Genomic DNA, 16,442 nt, shown 5'->3' with positions numbered 1-16,442 from the left:
GTTGGAGGGCGGGCCGGCGGGAGGCGGGAGGCTCACAGAGGGAGAGAGTGCTAGAGGAAGAGGGCGGGAGCGAGCGAACCAGAGAGAAAGGAGAGGAGGGAGGAGGCGCGCCGCGCCATGGTGTCCTGCGCGGGGCTAGGGCCAGGGCCCGGGCCGGGCCAGGCCGGGCCATGAGCCGCGCCGGGAGCTGGGACATGGACGGGCTGCGGGCGGACGGCGGGGGCGCCGGTGGCGCCCCGGCCTCTTCCTCCTCCTCCTCGTCGGTGGCGGCGGCGGCGGCGTCAGGCCAGTGCCGCGGCTTTCTCTCCGCGCCTGTGTTCGCCGGGACACATTCGGGACGGGCGGCTGCGGCTGCGGCGGCGGCTGCGGCGGCGGCAGCAGCAGCCTCTGGCTTTGCGTACCCCGGGACCTCTGAGCGCACGGGCTCCTCCTCGTCGTCGTCATCTTCTGCCGCAGTCGCAGCGCGCCCGGAGGCTCCGCCAGCCAAAGAGTGCCCAGCACCCACGCCCGCTGCGGCCGCTGCAGCGCCCCCGAGCGCTCCAGCGCTGGGCTACGGCTACCACTTCGGCAACGGCTACTACAGCTGCCGAATGTCGCATGGCGTGGGCTTACAGCAGAATGCGCTCAAGTCATCGCCGCACGCCTCACTGGGAGGCTTCCCCGTGGAGAAGTACATGGACGTGTCCGGCCTGGCGAGCAGTAGCGTACCGGCCAACGAGGTGCCAGCGCGAGCCAAGGAGGTATCCTTCTATCAGGGCTATACGAGCCCCTACCAGCACGTGCCCGGCTATATCGACATGGTGTCCACTTTCGGCTCCGGGGAGCCTCGGCACGAGGCCTACATCTCCATGGAGGGGTACCAGTCCTGGACGCTGGCTAACGGGTGGAACAGCCAGGTGTACTGCGCCAAGGACCAGCCACAGGGCTCCCACTTTTGGAAATCTTCCTTTCCAGGTAGGGGCGATGGAGAAAAGGGACCGACATGAGGGAGTGGGAGAGAGAAGGAGAAAAGACAAGATTAGGAGTGTGCGCCCCTACTTAGGAGTGGGTGCTTGTGCTCCACAATTGACCAGGTTTAACCCCGTGGAAGTTTGTCCAGTTCGTGTGAAATCTGTAAATTCCTCCTGTGATTTCAACTGCCTCCGCCACTGCCCTTTCCTTTCTCTGCGCAGCGCAAACGCGTTTTTCTCCTAAAGTTGAGGGTCTCGGCAAGCCCTTTGCTCAGGCCTCTCCCTTTTCTCCTAAAGAGGCCTTTAAGAAGCCTCACAGAGTTGGGCCCCATTTTCAAAGACTTCACTACCCCAAGGTGACCACTAAATGTTGTTAGACCAAGCCCACAAGCTCCAAAAACAGGAACTCGGGAAATCAAAATTTGAACAAAAGACCTGAATTTGTATGTGTCTACGTATGTATGTTTGTTTTTATGCAACCGACATTTGCAGAAACTGTCCTCATGAACGTGCCCAATAACCACACCATAAAATTGCAGTCCTGTTAAGACGCCAGTTTGAGGAACTGTGATAATCAATCAAATTAACCTTTGTTGTTAGATGCAAATGATCTTTCTTTAATAACAGGTAAGTATTATGTCTATGTAGATAATAAAGACTAACAGCATGTTTTTTTTTTAATTTCCTGCATCCCCTGCAAACACACACACACACACACACACACACACTCCTCAGCTAGGTGCTCCAAATATCCCATCCGAATTTTTCTTGTGCTTTTGTTTGTACCAGGAGATGTGGCTCTAAATCAACCGGACATGTGCGTCTACCGAAGGGGGAGGAAGAAGAGAGTGCCTTACACCAAACTGCAACTCAAAGAACTGGAGAACGAGTATGCCATTAACAAGTTCATTAACAAGGACAAGCGGCGGCGTATCTCGGCTGCTACGAACCTTTCTGAGAGACAAGTGACCATTTGGTTTCAGAACCGAAGAGTGAAGGACAAGAAAATTGTCTCCAAGCTCAAAGATACTGTCTCCTGATGTGGTCCAGGTTGGCCACAGACAGTTTAGATGCCCTTCGGTTGTCTCCAAAAGGCCTTTGGAAAGACTTGAATGTGTATTTAATTTCCCCCACCCCCGGCCAATGGTGGCAAATTTTGTGAATTGTGTTTCTCTCTTCCCCTTATCTGGCTCTAAAATCTTCTGCTGCCCAACCTGACTTTGTAGTTCTGATTTTTACTTGTTTATGATTGGTTTTGTTCTTGCCTAGGTTTTATATATATGTGTATATATTTTTTTAAATGTTCTGTTTCTCCCTCCAGGCCAGTATAAAGGGACTTGAAGTATTTTTTAAATAATCTCCCCCAAATGAATTTCAGAAGTGCCATTCTGATTTAAGTGTTTTATTTTTAAAAATCACTCTATTTGCTCATTCCCAGCACTGATTATCTTCATAATCCATTAGGGCAGAACGGTTTGCAGTCATTCATATCCTGTAATTAGGTAATTGAATCGTTAGCTCTCAGCAGTTGCCCTGAAGCAAGTGGAAACAGCTCTAGGCAGGCAGTGTTCTGGGGTCACCGAGAAAGTGTAAAAACAGGAGGCTGAAGGTATGTGATGGATTTAAAAGTGGCAACCTTAATAAATAGGGTTTGCATCAATATTGAAATTAAGACAATCTTTCCAATTTGGGGAGTTTCACTTGCTGTTTTAATCGTATATTTTTATCATTTTGTAGGTTTGCGTTCTCATAATCTTTAATTTGAAACTCTTGTGTCCTCGAGGATGCCTTCATTTTTTGAGCTCTCAATGCAGATTTTTAAATGGCTGCAATCAGTGGAGTGAACCGTGAATGGCATACATGCACCTCCTTTTCTTGGCCTTGGATCAATGGTTCTGGGATTGTGGCCATCTCCTCAGTCCTCAAAAAGAGGCTGAATCAATGTGGTCATGGGTGGGAACTTACATCCAGAACCCAATGAAGAACTTGACTGTCTGATGAAATGCATTGGTTGGGCCTCTCATGGAGTTATAAAGCATCCAACAAACATGAAACATGTAGAACACCAAGATACAAGAAGAAAAGCAATGATGTTTCTGAAAGTGATGATAAATAATTACTTTTAAAGTGCTGCATATTTATACAATTGAGAGATTATTTTTGTAGATGCAATGTCTGTGAGCTGGGATACGTGGGCAGTGCTTCAGGCATTTAAAAATCACTTTTTACTCCTAGGGAGATGCCAATAAACAGAACTCTCTTGTTTTTTCTGAGTCCTTATACATTTGTTTCATTTTTTCAAGTTTGTGTTTCCTATTGAAACTATTCTTATTTATTATAAAATCTTGATATCTTGAACACAGTTATGCTCTCTATATATGAGGGAAACTCAACACTAATTCTGGTTTCTGGAACCTTCATGCTCTCCAGTTTTGCCCGCCTCCCTCCTGTTTGCCGGTTACTTTAACATAAGCAATGATGTTTTTAAATGCGGATATAATTTGCAGTGTTTAAAATATTTTCTACTAGTCCAACTCAAAAAACTTCTCCAATAAAATTTTACTTTTCTTTTACTATTAGCAGTTTATTTATATAGTCCTACTTATTTTTTAAATCGATCTATATTCGTGTGCCTTTGCTTAGGAAAACTCACTTACTTGAAAAATTTCAACCTAGAAAGACCATTATAAATACCTGGACTAGGAAGGTTTTGAAATTAGAAAGACATACCCACATTTGGCAATCAAAAAAGAAACATTTCAGGCTTATCCCATATCGCCTTCTCCAGGCAGTCTGCAAAGAGCAATTGACAACTGAAAACGTAATTATAAAACCCAAACTTCCAGACGCAATTTTTAGACACTAGAACTTTCTGTTTGAGGCCTTTTTGCCACTCAGGGAAATGGCCGCTGAGGAACTGGATAACTCGTCAATGTTAGCTCCCCACACAATCTTCTCAGTGGTTGCTAACGTTCTCGTGTGTAAGTTAGTTGCATACTGATATTTAAAACTTCTCTTAGTATGCAAACTCTCCTGGTGGGAGGGTTCCCTCACGATTTTGTGAGAGAAAACGCAGAGATCTAAGGCTGGGACCTACTTTCGTTTTCTCTGTCCCAGCTCGATTTCTTTCATATCTTACTGGAGAAAGTGGACTGCTAACTTTGTTTTTGAGGGGGAGGGACAGAGAAAGAGAGAGAGAGATTTGATCGCGATTCAATCTCTGCAGAAGAAATAACCCATGTACGTGGGGCCAAGCTGTCGCCAACCTTACACTTCGGGAATTGTCGTTAGCATTTTTGTGTTTTTTCTCAAAAGATGTGTTTTCAGCAGAAACGGGCTTTTTTTTTTTTTTTTTTTTTTTTTTTTTTTGTCCCACACTCCAGAGCTTCACTCCATTTCCCAGGTCTATTTCTCGGGTTTCCCATCTTGGGTAGGGGAGATTGCCTCGAGATTTTCCTTCTATCTCTAGTTTTCATGTCAGTTCTCCCGCTCCTCCCTCTCCAAGAGAAATGGGAGATTTGCTGAAGATTAAAACTGTGCTCCAATGCTCTCCGGCGGAATCTGGATTGAGGGCTAAATCAGTAACAGAAGAAGGCCTTGTTATTTATATGAGTTTCCTTTGCATTTCAAATTGCGGAGAAAGGAGAGGAACTGGTAAGTGGCGGAGGCACTGGGAGTGAGGCCCTTGGGGAGCCCGGGAGGCTAAGGGGGCTTGGAGAGAGGCCTTTACTTCTGCTGGAGACAGGCCGCAGGGAAAGCGCCTTAGAAACTCTGCAGGTTTTTAGCGCCGCGGGTGGGGGACAGAGGTCCCCGTGTCTATGCGTGATTCTGGCGGCGAAGGAAGCATTGGAGCCGGGACCCACGGCCAGACAAAGGGGCGACTGCAATGCTTCCTCACCTCTGGCAACCTCCTGGTCCCTTCGGCTCTGCTGTCAGGGGCGGCCTTGCCGCCAAGATCTCCGGCTTTCGGAGGCGCTTGGCCGCGTCTGAAAGTGGGCCGCGACGGCGCGGGCTGGCGACCCCAGGGCGGCCGCACCGCCCTTCACTGTTGATCTTGACCGTGCGGCTGCGCCTCGGTAGGCATGGAGCGCGCTCGCCATCTCCTGGGCGTTGGGCGGCATTGGCAGAGCTCGCTGTTGGCTCCTCAGCCAAATCCTTTTCCATTCTCTCAAGCACCAGCCAAGCCACCTACTGCCGCTACTTTCCACCCCTACCCTCCCTTGCTCCGAGTTCCCAGCTCGCATTAGACTTTCTCTGTCAGACCTCGAAAGTCATAAACCCGGGGGATGAAGTGGAACTGCTGGGCAGGGAGCAATGGAGGGAAAGTAGTTGCTCTTGTCTTTCCTGTTTCTCACTTAGTTCTATTATGCCTTTAGCCCTGAGGCGCAAACAGCTGCTGTAGGACTTCCTAAAGCTCCGAAGGAGACACCCCTCAGCTTGGAAATAACGAGGAATCGTCATGCACTGAAACGTGAGGAGCAGAGACTGCAGGGATCCCTGAAGCTGGAGCTTTCGGGAGTAACGAAGCTGCAGCTCCTCTAAAATAGAGTGGGTTCCCCAAAATAAGAGCTCTTAGGGATCTGAGGCTTATGTTCCCTTAAGTATCTAGGAACTGGGGTTGCAGCTTGTGCTTGCCACCACTTCCCAAGAGAGGACGCGAGCGAGTGCCTGAGCTCCTAAGGAAACGCTGGCAGAGCCAGAGGAGCCCCAGACGTCCCCACCCCCACGTCCTCACCCCCACCTCCTCCCCCCACCCCCCGCAGCAGGAGGAAGAGGCCGATTGCGTTCCCCAGAGCCACTCAATTGGTCGCCATAACTCACACAATAAAGTCGCAGCGCGGTGGTCAGCCTTGCCCTCCGGCGGCGCCTGTGTGGTCCCAGTGCGGGAGTCGGAGGTCTAACCAATTCCAGCTTGGCTTGGGGACCGAGGGGCCTGCTTCAGGCTGAGACTGGCGCCGGTCACCGGGTCTCCAAGGGTCTTGGGAGCGGAGGCAGGAGAGGAGAATCCCTAGTCCGCTGGCCGGACTAGGCAAGAGGGCCTGCGGCGGGGTCTGAACACGGCGCTCCGGGCTAGGAACTGCTGCCCTTACCACTTCCCTGTTTGTCAGACCCTTGAGCTCCCTAGCCCTGACACCCCTGGGGGCGCTGAGGCGAGGAACTCTGCTAGCCAGCTGCCTCAGAACGCCGCTGTTCTCAGGCCAGGTGGCTCTGGCTCTTATGCCTTTCCACATCCAGTTTCGAGAGTTCGTCCTGCTCTGCCCTCCACGTGTGTAGTACCGGAGAGGACTCCAGACGATAAAAGGAATGTAGCCATTGGCCACGATTGGTGGATCGAGCTGCTGGGTTCCCTGGCTGACATATTCTCCGTGGACCTGGATGGCAACTTCCCTTAGGATCAGAGTTCTTAGCCATGGGAACAAACCAGAAGTAGTGTGGCCTCCTTCCTAGATGCCAAACTTGGGCAGAGTTTGTGATGCCCTTTTCGTGTCTGCGGCCTGGGTTAGAGAGCTCAAGCAGCGAATGGGTCTGTGCTGTCAGATTCCCCAGGCAGAGGTCTCTGGAGAAAGCCTTTCTATAGGAGTCATTGGGGCAGGAGGGACATTGTCAATCCCAGGGACAGAGCTCATGGTGCCGCCGGACCGCGCCCTCTCCCGATAAGTGGAGAGGCGCTGGTTAATGGAAAATGCCTCCGCTGCAACTTAAAGCCGGTAGGAGCAAGTTGGACCCAGAAAGCCTGCGGAAAACGGATCGCAAAGCCAATCACCACCAAGAATAGTCCCAAGGGATGCTTGGGCAAAGGCACCCTCTTGCCTGGTGCCCCCAGCTCCTGAAGCCGGGCCTGGAAACCCTCAGAGGCTTAGTCTTCGCTCAACATGGTTTGGCTCTGCTGGCAGCCTCGTCCTTCGCCATAGAACATTGCGGGTGTTATCATAATACTCTGAAGGGGGGAGAAACGGGTCGGGGGGATGTAGGCGGTGCTGAAATGACCAGCTTTGAAGAACCTGCAGGCAAAGTTTCGTCCAATCGTCTGAGCCTGTCCTCTTATTCCCGGTTGTAACTAAATACTGTTGCGAGCGCAGCCGAAGCCCTTTGTTGGAGATGTGTGAGCGCACTCTCTACAGAGCGGGCTACGTGGGCTCGTTTCTCAATCTGCAGTCGCCAGACTCTTTCTACTTCTCCAACCTACGGCCAAATGGAGGCCAGTTGGCCGCACTTCCCCCTATCTCCTACCCACGCGGGGCGCTGCCCTGGGCAGCCACGCCCGCCTCCTGCGCCCCCGCGCAGCCTGCAGGCTCCACTGCCTTCGGCGGCTTTTCGCAGCCCTACTTGGCGGGCTCCGGGCCTCTCGGCCTGCAGCCCCCAACAGCCAAGGACGGACCCGAAGAGCAGGCCAAATTCTATGCACCCGAAGAGGCCGCTGGGCCAGAGGAGCGCGGCCGTACCCGGCCGTCCTTCGCCCCCGATTCTAGCCTGGCCCCTGCAGTGGCTGCTCTCAAAGCGGCCAAGTATGACTACCCGGGTGTGGGTCGTGCCGCGCCGGGCTCCGCGACCCTGCTCCACGGGGCTCCCTGCGCTCCCGGCTTCAAGGACGACACCAAGGGCCCGCTCAACTTGAACGTGACAGTGCAGGCGGCGGGCGTTGCCTCTTGCCTGCGACCTTCACTGCCCGACGGTAAACGGTGCCCAAACACCCCGGGCCGGTTTGGGCCGGGATGGGAGGTGGGGTTCAAGGGAGAGTGTAAGGGGAGGTGAACCGCCTGGGGGCGGGCAATCTGCAGAGAACGGGTTGGGCTGACGTGGGTCGGGGCTGTGTTGCAGGCCTGCCGTGGGGGGCGGCCCCGGGGAGGGCCCGCAAGAAGCGGAAACCCTACACGAAGCAGCAGATTGCGGAGTTGGAGAACGAATTCCTCGTCAACGAATTCATCAACCGTCAGAAGCGCAAGGAATTGTCCAACAGGCTGAACCTCAGCGACCAGCAGGTCAAAATCTGGTTTCAGAACCGGCGTATGAAGAAGAAGCGCGTGGTGCTGCGGGAGCAGGCGCTGGCGCTCTACTAGCGGCGCGCGTGGCCAGGGCTGGGCCTGCCCTTTTGGACAGAGGCCTGGTGTGGGGAGGAGGAACTGGGGCTAAAGCTTTTCCTTCGGTTCCTTCTCCGCCGGTCCCGAAGCTACGAAGAGATTTAGAGACCAGGCCAGCTGGGCCTCCTTGCTTTCTTCCGTCCCTGAGAAGCCTGGGAGAAAGTGAGGAAGTTCCGATGCAACCCTGGCCTTAAGGCTTCCACGTGTGGGGTCTGAGGCCACCTCTCCCTGCTCCAGGATGCGGCATTTGCACCCACGGCTCATTCTTGCTCCCTGGTACCTGGATTTTTCTGTTTCCATCCAATTCGTTCTCTCTCCCCCTCTCTCCAGCCCCTTCAGCATTTAGCAGTCGCCTAGTTAGGGCTCAAAGGGAAGGCCTCCTGAGGGAATGGAAAGGACCGTGAGTACAATTAGGTCTCTGCAGCAGAAGCCCTTTGTGGCAAGGCCAAGATCTTAACTCTGGAAAAAGGAAAAGGCACCATACAGCCAATACCCTCCTGTTTGCCCTGGCTGATTTGAGAGGACAAAAGCCACACTAGACCTTCAGACTTCGGGAGGGAAAAAGAGAGAAGGGGAGGGGCTGGGTAGTGGGGCAAACTTGGAGGTATCTCAAAATGCAAAATGCGAGCTAGGCTGGCCCCTCCAGCTGGGTGGAACAGGGTGGAGCCTTCCTTCCCTGAGATGGGATGAAAGAGACCGGGGCTCCAGAAAAAGTGCAATCTCCAGACAAGACTGGCAAACATTGCCCTACTCCCACCTCCTCATACAAGCCTAGGCCAGGCTCATGAACCCTGTAACTGGATCCCCAGAGCCTAGCTCTGGTGAAAGGAGCTGCTGGTCTGCTTTGAAGCTGTGGCACAGGGAGGAGGGAAAGATACCCAGGGGAGGAGAAGGGAGTGAGCAAGAGGAGGAGGGTGCTACAGTCCAGCTGTAATATGGCTTTCCAGGTGAGGTGAGTAAAGGTGTTGACACATCTGTCTTTCTTGAATAACCTTAATGGACCCCCACAAGGACAGGCAAAAGATCCTTCTCAAGGGTAATGGGGTGGGGAAGGAGATCTCTTAGATTCTCAGCTCCTGCTAGCTGCTCTTGACAGAGCAAAGGGGACCAGAAGTTCCTCTCACTGTCTCCAGCATCTGCCAAATCTACCAGTGGCCCAGCTACTGTGCCCCTTCTAAGGGATGTCTGGCTTGTTCCAGTGGAGACTTTGAGGCCCTGGGCCCTGCCAGGCTTGCCTCATGGAGGCAGGAGTTCCCAAATGCCAGGTGGAGTTGTTCTGGGTGTGCTGGAGTATCCAGCCTTAATCTCAGTGAATCCAAGGCTCCCCCTGCTAGCTTATTCTACTATCCCTGCTTCTTCTCCCTCTCCTTCAGACATGCAGCACCTTCCTCCACAACTCCTGGCATGATGTACAACAGCCCAAGGATTGAGGATTCCTTCCCAAAATCCAGTGATTTCTTTTCAGTGGAGGACATGGCCCTAAAGCTGGCGTGGGCACCTCACAGAGAGCCCGGAGCCTTAGCTCAGCTGACTTCAGTTGATGTTTAGACTAATTTCATTTTCTAGGCTATCTAATAGTTATCATGTATGTTTCACTTTGATTTTGTTGCAAACAATAGCTTGTATATATCAGGACACAATATATACAAATATTTTGAGTGAAAATAAATATTGAGGTCCGAACCAAGCTGTCAAGGGGCTGATGTCAATTTTTCAAAATATTTTGGATTCCCCTCTAACGTTTTTCAGACTACCAAATTCGTTTTTCTTTTCTGGTTGTTGTTTCATCGCGGGTGTTGACTGTTCATTAAATGAGAAAATGGCTTCCAAGGCGGTCAGGAAATGGTGTGCAAAAGCCTACCAACCAAATATGTTTAGAATATCCAAAAGGGAAGAACCATGGCAGAGCTGAGTGTGTCTCACACATTAGGGGGACTCTCAGCTTGTTGCAGGCTGGGACTTCTGCGCTTAGCCTAAATTCTCAAACTTTAAAACTTACTGTTATTGGTGGGCTGTAAAGATTTGAGGTTCCTCGGATTAAAAAAGAATAAAAAATAAAAAATAAAAAATAAAAATAAAAAAAGCCTGTCTCCACCAAGTTTTGCTCTGGCTTCTCTGGAACCAGCTATGTCCTGCTAAATCCTTGATGTCAGCAGGTTTATCAGGAGCCCAGCAGACTCCCTTGGAAATGGGGCCTCAGGACTCCCTAGTCCATATGAACCTTTAGCTCAGTCGGGGAAAGCCAGGGCCTGCTTGCTACTCATCTTCCTGCAAACCCCAGCTCCTAGCTGGTGGAAGTGGAAACTAGCTTTTAGCTAGAGAGAGAATTAACAAAACCACTAAATCACTAACGCTGAATATTCAACATTCCAACTCCCCTTCCCAGAAGCGAATTTGGTGTATAATTAAATTTTTAATTGTTCTTTGTTTACACACCCATTTGTATATACAATGTATGTACATATATTCAGTGGGAGAAAAAGAAGCAAAAGCTGCCAAGGCCCTGTGGCTCCAAAGATTTCCCCACCTGGCTGGGCACACAGAGGCGATGGTACCCAGAGCAGGATCTCCAAGTCCGAGTGTGCATTCAGAGGTTTGCCTCCTCGAAAACAACTGAACAAAGGCGGAAGCCTCCCTGAGCCCTCGGAAGGCTGGGGAAAGGAGGAGGAAAGCATGAGAACTCAGACTCAAGCTTTAAGACAGAAAACACAGAGGCTGTTTCTTTCCATTTAGCCTGGGATGAGTGGGGGGAGTGGATATTCACGGAGATCACTCCTCAAAGAAAATTAAATTATTCTAAGTATAAAAGCATATGTCTTGGTTCAGCAGTTTTTTCCAAATCTATCCCTTTTGCTAGTTCACACAAATACAAAGACTCTGGTGTCTCCTTCCACAGCACTGGTTCTGGCAGAGATCTGGAACCACTAGGAAATTCGTAAGAAACAAATGCTGAAGAGAAAGGACGCTAAAATCTGAGTGCTCAACATTCCCTGCAGAAAGACAAATGCCTCCTCTGAAATGCTGCAGTCCAAGCGGGCCTCTTGACTAAGAAAACGATTTTCAAAGCAGAAAAAACCGCTTCGTCTGGCATTCAATCAGTTTCGAATTCAGAGGGTGGTGGGGGAGGGGGGACACTTTTAAGGCCTGGGGGTTCTCCCTAAGGGAGGCGGGCCGGGGAGGCTTCCGGGATGCCCGCGGGTGGAAGAGAAATCCGGAATCGTTGTAAATATTCATGTGTGTGTGTGGCGGGGGATGCCCCTTCACCCGCCTCTCCCAACTGCATTCCCCCCTCAGTGATAGTGGGGGAAGGCAAGGCGCCTGCCCCACTGTCCTAAGACAAAGGTGATCTCCCCATATTTTTGTTCTCCAGTCGCTAGACTTAAGAGGTCCATTCCGAGGGCTCTGCAGGGAAGGAACTGGCTCTGGGTGTTTTCCCTGCGTTTCTCTTCTTTCGTTTCTTAAAAGAGCATAAATAATTAAAGTTTGGCAGGGAGGAAAAGCTTTCTTGCAGAACTGTAGTGGCAATAAATGAAATGACTCAGAATCCCTTCCCCAGTCAGCTTTTACGAGAGCTGCCAGACAGTGTCTGTTCACGTTCTCCAGATACCAGGGGCGCCCTGACAAAGTTAAGGTCAAGTTAGTGTCTTATCTTGGGTGGCTCAAAATCACCGCATAGCGTCCCGGCGCTGTGCGGAAAGCTCTTCCTCGCGGAGCTGCTGGCTGCGCCCCGAAGGCCTGATTCGCCTACGTTTCGGGTGGGGCCGCGCAGGCAAGGACAAGGCCACAGAGCCGGGGTCTCCAAGGTAGGTTCTCGAGCGGGATGCGCGGGTCCGGAGGCTGCGGTTTTCCCTGGGTTTGGGGAATAGGGGCAGGAACTAGGAGGGAGCTGGGGCCAAAGAGCCTAGCGGGCTGGTACTGGAACGAAAGCGCTCTGGGTTGTGGAGTGGGGAGTGGGGGGCAAGGGTCCGCGCTAAGGAGCCGAGAGGGGCCGGCCGCCCCTTCCCCTGTGCACCGGCCCGCCGCTGCAGATGGCTCACCCTCCCCCGCCACACTGCTGCTCCCGCCGGAGCTGCCGTCGCCATGTCGTTGAACTTGAATGGTTCGTCCTCCCCAGATCCCTCTTCGGCGGTCAGCAGGCTCCACTTTGGGGGCGGCGGGCTGCTGGCGCCCCACCCCGTGCCGCCGGTAGAGAGAAAGTGCGAGAATGTTGCGAACCCACAGACACATAAAGACCCGGATTGAAGTCCCCGCCGCTGCCCTGGGTCCTGAGCTACCGCAGGGCCAGTGGTGCAGAGTCCGGGGAGCCATTTTAGGAGAGAGATCCAGGGGCGTCGACCACGAGCCCGAGCCTGAAAGGGAGAGGCTTGGGCCTGGGATGGAGGTGGGGAGGCAGATAAGTGTGCTGGGGGTCTGGGTTGAGAAGAAGGATGCCAGCTGAAATCTGGGCGGGGGTGCCAGCTGTGGGGAGGGGCACACAGAAGGGTAGTTCTAGTTGGGGGAGGCTCGGTGCCCTCCAGTCGCCACAGACCTATTTGCGCAGTGTTGGGGGAGGGAGGCAGACTGGGAAGGGGCGGAGGAAGGAGAGAGGAAGGGAGAAAGGGAGGGAGGAGAAAAAGAGGAAGGGGGGGGGACATCAGCCAGAAAATAGATATTAGCTCAGACCACCCGCCTTTTCTCTGTCTGTCCGCACCGTGGGCAGAGCGCACAACACCGGCACTGCAGCGGCCCGGGCCAGGGAGGGAATCAGCATCACAGCCAGCACAGCCTACCCTGGGTATAGACTGAAGCCCAGGCCCCAGTGCTGGGATTGCCTGGGCGGAGGAATCTTGGGGAAAGGGGCAGCCTCCTGTCCTCGGTTCTGAGATTTGGGTTTGGGAAGAGACAGTTTACCTTTGAAAAACGTCTGCTCTCTCGGAGGTGGGAGCCCAGGTCTCGCCTGGACCCATGGGCTAGGAGAGGGTCGAGGCAGGCTGGGAGGAGAGTGAGGCCTTGGGGGAGTCGATGGGGAGCCCCACGAAGAGTCCACCTCAGTGCAAGGTGACACAGAGGGGCTCCAGTTGGGGAGTCAGGCACCGCTAAGAGCCCGCAGAGAGGCAACCTGTCTTGGGGGGAGGGGCTGAAGAGACATTGCCGACCTAAGGGTGCCAAAGGAGCCTCGGGGAAACGCGGTGCGGATACGCAGGCTTTGCCGGGGCTCCAAAGCAGTAAAGGGTCTGGGTGTAAGGCGGACTAGTCCCAGGCCAGGCCTAAAAGCAGAAGGGGTGAGGAGGTCGGAGGTGCGAGTGTGTGTGGGGGGGGGTTGTCTCTTGCGGGGGACCAGCGGGAAGCCGGGCACAGTGAGAGTAGGACTTCAGATCCTTTTGTTCACCAGACTCCCCAGATTCTAGGGAGGCCTGAGACCACGGGCTGAGCTCCCTCCTGGCTTTAGTGCTGAAGGGGAAGGGAGACGCAACAGAGAGAGAGACAGAGACAGTGACACACAGCTTAGGGGAAAGGAGGGGAGAGGATGAGAAAGCAGAGAGAAACAGAAGAAAGGAGACAGGAAAGCAAGAGGAAGGAAGAAGGAAGCAGAAAAGGAGGGGAAGGAGAGAAGTGAAGACGAGAGAGAAGGGAGAAGACTGAAGAGAGACCAAGCAAGGAGAAAGAAAGACAAGAACAGAGAGGGAAACCAGAAAGGAGGGAAGAAGCCAGGTGGGCACGAAGGCCCTGGCCTGGGTGAGTGCCTAAGAGGTGAGTGGCCTGGGTTTTCTGAGGCCAGCACTAGCACCCCTGGGGTCAGAACCGGAAAGAGCCAAGTTACTTCGCGCTTAACGCGCTGGGCAGAGAAATATGTAAATCAGGGCTCCCTGCGCCCTGGAGAGTAGCGCAGTTACTACCGGTGAACAAGAAGCAACAAGCTCCCAGGCCGGTGAGCTGCAGAGGGTGGCAGAGTCGCGGGGGAGGGAGCGGCTGCAGTAAGGGGGGTGGGTTTCGGAACCTCACACCCTCACACCTAGTCCCTAGCTTCTAGGGAGCCTGGAGCCGGGCTCCCCCCTCTTCTTGCTGCTTCTTTCCCTTCCCCCTTCCTCCCCCTCCTCCCCCTCCTTCCTCCTCCCCGTCGGCCTCGGTCCGCGTACTTAAAGCCGCGCGGGCGGGCGGACGCGGGCGGGCGGCCCGGTCGGGCGGTGGCAGATGCGCCCAACGGTGGCAGCGGCCAGCGGCGCGCAGGTGACCGGCCTGAGGCGCAGCCTGGTCAGGGGGCGCCCGGGGAGAACTGGCGGGAGAGGGCAGCCGATCCGCCCCCAGCGCGCGCGTCTCGGCGCCAGGAGCCGTCCCAGGGCTTGTTGGCGAGCGCTGATATAGATATAAGGACATTTCTCTTCATGGCGTCACGTGACATAATTACCACCAGAATCAATCAAGATGAATTGCACGTCAGCGCCCGGTGGGGATTTTTGCTTAGTTGATCCTGGCCCAAGCCTCTTGTGCAATCGATGGCTCAGGTTGGCTGCGCGGGGAGCGGCCAGGGGCTCGCCGGCGCGCACGCCGCGGAGCCATGAACGACTTTGACGAGTGCGGCCCGAGCGCAGCCAGCATGTACCTGCCGGGCTGCGCCTACTATGTCGCCCCGTCTGACTTCGCTAGCAAGCCGTCGTTCCTTTCCCAGCCGTCGTCCTGCCAGATGACTTTCCCCTACTCTTCCAACCTGGCGCCGCACGTCCAGCCCGTGCGCGAAGTGGCCTTCCGCGACTACGGCCTGGAGCGCGCCAAGTGGCCGTACCGCGGCGGCGGCGGCGGCGGCAGCGCGGGGGGCGGCAGCAGCGGGGGCGGCCCCGGCGGGGGCAGCGGCGGCGCGGGGGGCTACGCTCCCTACTACGCGGCGGCGGCGGCGGCAGCGGCGGCGGCAGCGGCGGCCGAGGAGGCGGCCATGCAGCGCGAGCTGCTCCCGCCCGCGGGCCGCCGGCCGGACGTGCTTTTCAAGGCGCCTGAGCCGGTGTGCGCTGCGCCGGGGCCGCCGCACGGCCCCGCGGGAGCCGCCTCCAACTTCTACAGCGCTGTGGGCCGCAATGGCATCCTGCCGCAGGGCTTCGACCAGTTCTACGAGGCGGCTCCCGGGCCCCCGTTCGCCGGGCCGCAGCCCCCGCCGCCGCCCGCACAGGCACAGCCCGAGGGCGCAGCCGACAAGGGCGACCCCAAGACCGGGGCTGGTGGCGGCGGGGGCAGTCCCTGCGCCAAGGCGACCCCTGGCTCGGAGCCCAAGGGGGCAGCAGAAGGCAGCGGTGGCGACGGCGAGGGCCCCCCGGGGGAGGCGGGGGCCGAGAAGAGCGGCGGCGCAGGTAGGCACCGAGCGCCGGGCGAGCGGTGGGCCCGGGGGCCGCGGGGGCGGGGGGCAGCGGGGGCCTCCCTCTGCTTGCGCCGTTTTATGTGCTACTTTATAAGCATTCGAAGAGGTTTATACATCCTATAAGATTTCCCGGGCCGTTGTAAAGCGTGTTTATGGTAGGAAACCAATTTAGGTGGGCTTAAGGTAGACTTCGAGGAGGACATTAATCGCTGTAGAAAGCTTTTCCCCAGTTTTGGGCAGGGGGGTGCTAGAGACCATGGAGGGAGGGAGGGAGAGTTCAAACCAGTGAGAGTGCGTACACCCGAGCCGCTTGCTTTTAAGGGAGAGAGGCGGAGAAGGGGGGGTGTGGGGGGAGTTTGATCCTTGCACTGGACTTTATCCAAGCTGCTGGCTGACGCGCGCCGCTGGAGTCAGGCAGATGCTCCGGGGGGCACGCTTGTGTCTCTCTTCCCTCAGGTTCCAGTTCAGAGCCTGCCTTGCCCTCTGCTTCCCCAACTCGGTGCCAGGCTAGGGGTGTGTGTGTGTGTGTGTGTGTGTGTGTGTGTGTATGTGTGTCCCGGGCGTGAACACATGTCCACGCCCGCACTCTCTCCTGTGCCCGCCCATATATCATTCCCCACGACGCAGGCAGGGCCTTTCAGCCGCGGCAGAGGACGTCCCCAACGGGGCCAGCGCCTGGCCCTCGTTCAGTGGCCCGGGCGGGAGGTTGGGGGCTGGCAGGAAACGGCCTCTCTCACCCCTTGGTCTCTTTGCCTTGCAGTGGCCCCCCAGCGGTCCCGGAAAAAGCGCTGTCCCTATACCAAGTACCAGATCCGCGAACTGGAACGCGAGTTTTTCTTTAACGTGTACATAAACAAAGAGAAAAGACTTCAACTCTCTCGGATGCTCAACCTCACTGACCGGCAAGTCAAAATCTGGTTCCAGAATCGCAGGATGAAAGAAAAGAAACTGAACAGAGACCGTCTGCAGTATTTCACTGGAAACCCCTTATTTTGAGAGCTCCAGGAAGCGCCCCCTCCCCCAGCCCCACTCACCCACCCTCCTCCCCACCAGCCTGCCCTCCGCAGGCCCAATGTCCTTGGGTTTAAT

The 16,442-nt window shown here is 55.0% G+C and overlaps 3 protein-coding genes across 3 annotated transcripts; all 3 read left to right on the top strand.

The window, feature by feature from the left end:
* HOXD13 (homeobox D13) lies at positions 1-3,285 on the top strand. The gene is made up of 2 exons (XM_010330947.3): positions 1-954; positions 1,740-3,285. The coding sequence occupies exons 1-2, from the start codon at positions 171-173 to the stop codon at positions 1,988-1,990; spliced, it is 1,035 nt and encodes a 344-aa protein (XP_010329249.3). The 5' UTR covers positions 1-170; the 3' UTR covers positions 1,991-3,285.
* Positions 3,286-6,833: 3,548 nt separating this feature from the next.
* Positions 6,834-9,716, top strand: HOXD12 (homeobox D12). Its single transcript, XM_003921842.4, has 2 exons — positions 6,834-7,623; positions 7,770-9,716. Exons 1-2 carry the CDS (start codon positions 7,050-7,052, stop codon positions 8,006-8,008), a joined length of 813 nt encoding a protein of 270 aa, XP_003921891.1. The 5' UTR covers positions 6,834-7,049; the 3' UTR covers positions 8,009-9,716.
* Positions 9,717-14,440: 4,724 nt separating this feature from the next.
* On the top strand, positions 14,441-16,349 carry HOXD11 (homeobox D11). Its single transcript, XM_039469711.2, has 2 exons — positions 14,441-15,345; positions 16,114-16,349. Exons 1-2 carry the CDS (start codon positions 14,565-14,567, stop codon positions 16,347-16,349), a joined length of 1,017 nt encoding a protein of 338 aa, XP_039325645.1. The 5' UTR covers positions 14,441-14,564.
* The last annotated feature ends 93 nt before the right edge of the window (positions 16,350-16,442 follow it).

This window comes from Saimiri boliviensis, chromosome 5, assembly GCF_048565385.1.
Source record: "Saimiri boliviensis isolate mSaiBol1 chromosome 5, mSaiBol1.pri, whole genome shotgun sequence".
NCBI lineage: Eukaryota > Metazoa > Chordata > Mammalia > Primates > Cebidae > Saimiri > Saimiri boliviensis.
This window is presented reverse-complemented; position numbering and strand designations above follow the sequence as displayed.

Coding starts and splice junctions, on each gene's coding strand:
- HOXD13 (XM_010330947.3), top strand. CDS start 171: ATGAGCCGCGCCGGGAGCTGGGACATGGACGGGCTGCGGGCGGACGGC. Junction 955..1,739: donor TTGGAAATCTTCCTTTCCAG/GTAGGGGCGATG, acceptor TGTTTGTACCAG/GAGATGTGGCTCTAAATCAA.
- HOXD11 (XM_039469711.2), top strand. CDS start 14,565: ATGAACGACTTTGACGAGTGCGGCCCGAGCGCAGCCAGCATGTACCTG. Junction 15,346..16,113: donor CGAGAAGAGCGGCGGCGCAG/GTAGGCACCGAG, acceptor TTTGCCTTGCAG/TGGCCCCCCAGCGGTCCCGG.
- HOXD12 (XM_003921842.4), top strand. CDS start 7,050: ATGTGTGAGCGCACTCTCTACAGAGCGGGCTACGTGGGCTCGTTTCTC. Junction 7,624..7,769: donor GCGACCTTCACTGCCCGACG/GTAAACGGTGCC, acceptor GCTGTGTTGCAG/GCCTGCCGTGGGGGGCGGCC.